Source organism: Ostrinia furnacalis, unplaced genomic scaffold, assembly GCF_004193835.3.
Source record: "Ostrinia furnacalis isolate ACB-3 unplaced genomic scaffold, ASM419383v2 OfSCF6942, whole genome shotgun sequence".
Classification (NCBI taxonomy): Eukaryota; Metazoa; Arthropoda; class Insecta; order Lepidoptera; family Crambidae; genus Ostrinia; species Ostrinia furnacalis.
The window spans coordinates 16234-20063 of NW_021137181.1; the positions used below are offsets into that span (position 1 = coordinate 16234).

The window sequence follows — 3830 nt, forward strand, 5'->3', positions numbered from 1 at the left end:
CAGAATATAATTTCCTCGTTAGACGTCAACACTAGCCATACATAATGCAACTTTGTCTTAAAGTAATTTAAATATAAACGGGAATACAAAATTCGTTTATCGAGCATTTGTGACGTCAATAACTGGTTTGATTTAGGTCATGGTACCAGTACAAAAAACGATATAATTTTGAAACGAAGGTGACAATAACTGCCTGATCGTCACTTACCATCAGGTGAGATACAGGCCAAGAGCTTCCTCGTTGTGGATAAAAAAAAAACGCAGGGATACTAGGATCGATTCTCGATCAGTAGGCCTTGATGCGCACCGCGATAAACTTTTTCGAGGCATTTTATCGATTTTGCACGATAAGTCCATACAGTTGTCGTAAAATCGTGGCGTATCCTAGCCCGGCAGGTTACTTCAACAAATGAATTGACGTACAAAAAATTACCGTCATCAATAATATATTTTGTAAAACAGAGGTAACATTGTTGCACACTCATTGTGCATGGACTGTCGCATATTTACGGTGGTCGTGAAAACTTCAAATTCAAGTATAGTTAAATTACGTTATATTAGTTTGTGTAGATGACAAATAAAAGAAATCATAAATACATTACACATGCAAGCTGCATGCAAAGGCATGGCATGGCATGGCAAATATTACTTCTTAAATAGTTGTAGCCTCTAAATTTTATCACATTTGTTGAGCAACAAAATAACACAGTAAACACCTAATTGGAAAATCACCGTCGTCACATTATTTATTTTTTCCGATCTCGATTACTCACCTGTTTACACGTCTCAATGTAAAAGGAAATGTATTCGTTTGAATGCTCTACGAGTACATGACTCACTAAGTTATTGTCCAATTGTTAGTTTACAAATCAAAGTACGGTGCAAAAATCGATTCTCCTTTTTAATTAAATTAAAAAAACCGAGGAGGTTCCCAATCGATTGTTTATTTTTTATGTTCATTACCTTAGCCATTTATGTACTAATTTGAAGAATATTCTCTGAAAATATGATAATACTAGATGAAAACCCGGCTTCGCTCGGGTGCAATTTGACTCATATTACACAATTATAGGTGCAACATGTAGATAGATGTTTCTGTAGTCATCGGTTCTCAAAGAATATTAAATATAGATTCATATAGCTTCGTTAGTTGTGTTTAATAAATATGGAAAATAAAAACTGCAAATGTTTTTACACAAATTATTTTTATTTTAAATCAACATTCAAAATAAACTAAGACAAATTAACAAAACAATCAAAGTCAATCGTTAATATAGGTTAAGTAAATAACTCTTATTAATAGTCAGAAACGGGATCAGATAAGAAAATACTATTTTCATCAATATCTGGCTCCGGAAGTCCGAAATCTGTTAGTCTCTTTCCGTGGAGTTTTAATGTTTCATCAATTTCTTGTAAAGCCAACTGTTTGGATAATATTTCAGGGCGGGATCTTGTAAAGTTTTCGATAAAATGTGATGCAAATTTTTCCCAAAAAGCATTAGGATCAGTTACTTCACAAAACACGCAAATTAACGCAAACAGCTGTCGTAATTACCGAGGAAGTTTGAAACCAATTGCTTCATCCAAACATCTTTCCCATTCTTGATCGTCAAAAAGTAGCCCCTTTGCTTGAGCAGCTTCTCGAAATGATGTGTAAATAATATTTTCATATTAATAAGTTCTAACATCTCTGAAGCAAGTCGGCCCTTTGACGTGAAGAAGTAATAGCCGGAGATAATATCGTTCCCGATCAGAAAAGGAATAATTATACATTCTTGCAATTACTTTATCAGCCGCTAACTGAGATATTCGTGGTTGCCACTGTCCATGGATGAATCTGAAATGTGTCGAAATTTCAGTGTAAAGATATTGTCGAACACTTTCATCTGTTCTGTTTGGTTCAAAAATGCTTGTAATATTTCTGGAATTGGCTTTAAGACTGTCTGGGTCTATGTATACCTTCCCATTATGACAACAATTTTTAAAATGATTTTTAATTTTTTCACCTAAAAAATGAAGTGCTTGACATTAAACACATTCAACCAACTAAATGTACTGATACTTGAATGGTGTTATTTGAAAGTGCTAAATATAAATAGGGTTAGTCCTGGGGGGCTGATATTCTGTTATAAACCTGCTTGAATATTTACGTTTTTTTCGGGGGTCTGCCCGCCATTTGATATGTTTTCTTTCTCTTCTTCTTCTAAAGAAATAAAATCACTGCTGACTGACAGCAGCTGTTTTTCCTTGTTGTCTGAAGAAGCATCATCACTGCTGACTGACAGTAGCTGTTTTTTCTTGTTGTCCGAAGAAGCATCATCAATCATCAATGAATCCTCGATTAGCGCCAACTCTTCGTTATCAACCTTAAAAGAGAAATATATTGTGTTACTCTTATTAAACAAATTTAATAAGATGTGATGAAAAAATACACCACATGCAGGAATTGAACCTACATCCTCGACTTCTCCGTTGTCGCGCTCCATCTGAGCTAACTGAGTTTAATAAGAGAAATATATTCTATTTTTAGACAAATATTCAAATAATAATAAGTATTGTGAACGTATGTAGGTATATCCTCCCACCTCTATTTATTTATACCTCTGTGAAAGATAAATAAAGTTTATTTATTATTATTATTATTTTACTTTACTCAGTGACCTACACTATTAACTTACCTGAAAGTCATCAAATAAATCTTGTGAAGCAGCAGAAGCAGCTTTTTGCTTTTTAGGAAAAAGGTTTGATAGTGCCCGAGCCTTGTTTATTCTTAACTGCCTAATTGTTTCTAAGCCACAACACTCGCAATAATTGAAATTATCTGCAAAAATATATTACACAATTATTTATAATAAGAACCAGCCGAGCTCAAGTGGAACTTACGCATGAAGGAGTCTATTCGGTTATCAGAAAAAACGGGGCAAAAATCGTGTCTGTTACTATATTTATGTTGATAACAACTCAACACAGGCTATGCATGTGGTCATTTATTATTATTTTTCGGGTTAAATAAAAAAAAATTTAAGCCGCTTACCGAGTATAATGTTGTCGCATTCCACACATCGACTGCACATTTGCATTTGTTTGCAGTTTCTTACAAATATTTTACCATTACAAAAATTGCATGTCACTGGAATTTATCACTGTGCGAAACTAAATGACATTGACATTTGAACTTCAACTTATAAGGTTATGGCTAATATTCTTTTTTTGTGGTTGAATCGGCCAATACCAGGTTTAAAGAAAAAACACATAACAAAGAGTATATTATCATAAAAATCGCGAAACGCACTGATTTCCATTTATTTATGGATCGATGACAACCCAGCTTTTGGCGTTGATCGCATAGTGAGTGGATGGTGAACTACTAAAGATGGCGACAGCGGTTTGTTTGTCAATGCCATCGGAATTTAACGAAATTCTCCATTATCCGAATTTTGCGGATATATGTTGTCGACTCAAAATCGTTATTTTTTTATGCTTTGTTATTCATATAAGGTTTCGATCCAGTCTACCGTACCCCTTGACGAAATTATTAATATAGATGTATTGCGTAAGCCGCCGTGTAATTGTTCATATCGAGTTTTTATATCGGAAGGTAACTTTGACAAAACAATAAATAAAAGTACATAGTCTTCGACACATAAACCCAAGTTTTTAAGTGACCGAGTACATTCAAGCACGGGGTTCAAAATGCCTACGCGCAAGTTTTTTGGGTTTGTCAAAGTAGGTAAATTAATCAAACGACCGAGGTAACGATCGATCAACATTCTTTTATTGTCAAATCTACCTTTTAATATCTCGAGAGCTGTATCTAAAGATTCGTCAGT

General features: G+C 34.1%; 1 protein-coding gene across 1 annotated transcript; it reads right to left on the bottom strand.

Moving 5' to 3' along the window:
• Positions 1-1288: 1288 nt before the first annotated feature.
• Positions 1289-3481, bottom strand: LOC114363023 (uncharacterized). The gene is made up of 4 exons (XM_028318615.1): positions 3035-3481; positions 2679-2821; positions 2151-2366; positions 1289-1837 (listed from the first exon to the last, which is right to left on the bottom strand). Exons 1-4 carry the CDS (start codon positions 3078-3080, stop codon positions 1790-1792), a joined length of 453 nt encoding a protein of 150 aa, XP_028174416.1. The 5' UTR covers positions 3081-3481; the 3' UTR covers positions 1289-1789.
• Positions 3482-3830: the final 349 nt, after the last annotated feature.

Coding starts and splice junctions, on each gene's coding strand:
- LOC114363023 (XM_028318615.1), bottom strand. CDS start 3,080: ATGCAAATGTGCAGTCGATGTGTGGAATGCGACAACATTATACTCG. Junction 2,822..3,034: donor ATGCGACAACATTATACTCG/GTAAGCGGCTTA, acceptor ATATTTTTGCAG/ATAATTTCAATTATTGCGAG. Junction 1,838..2,150: donor GGCAGACCCCCGAAAAAAAC/GTAAATATTCAA, acceptor GACACATTTCAG/ATTCATCCATGGACAGTGGC.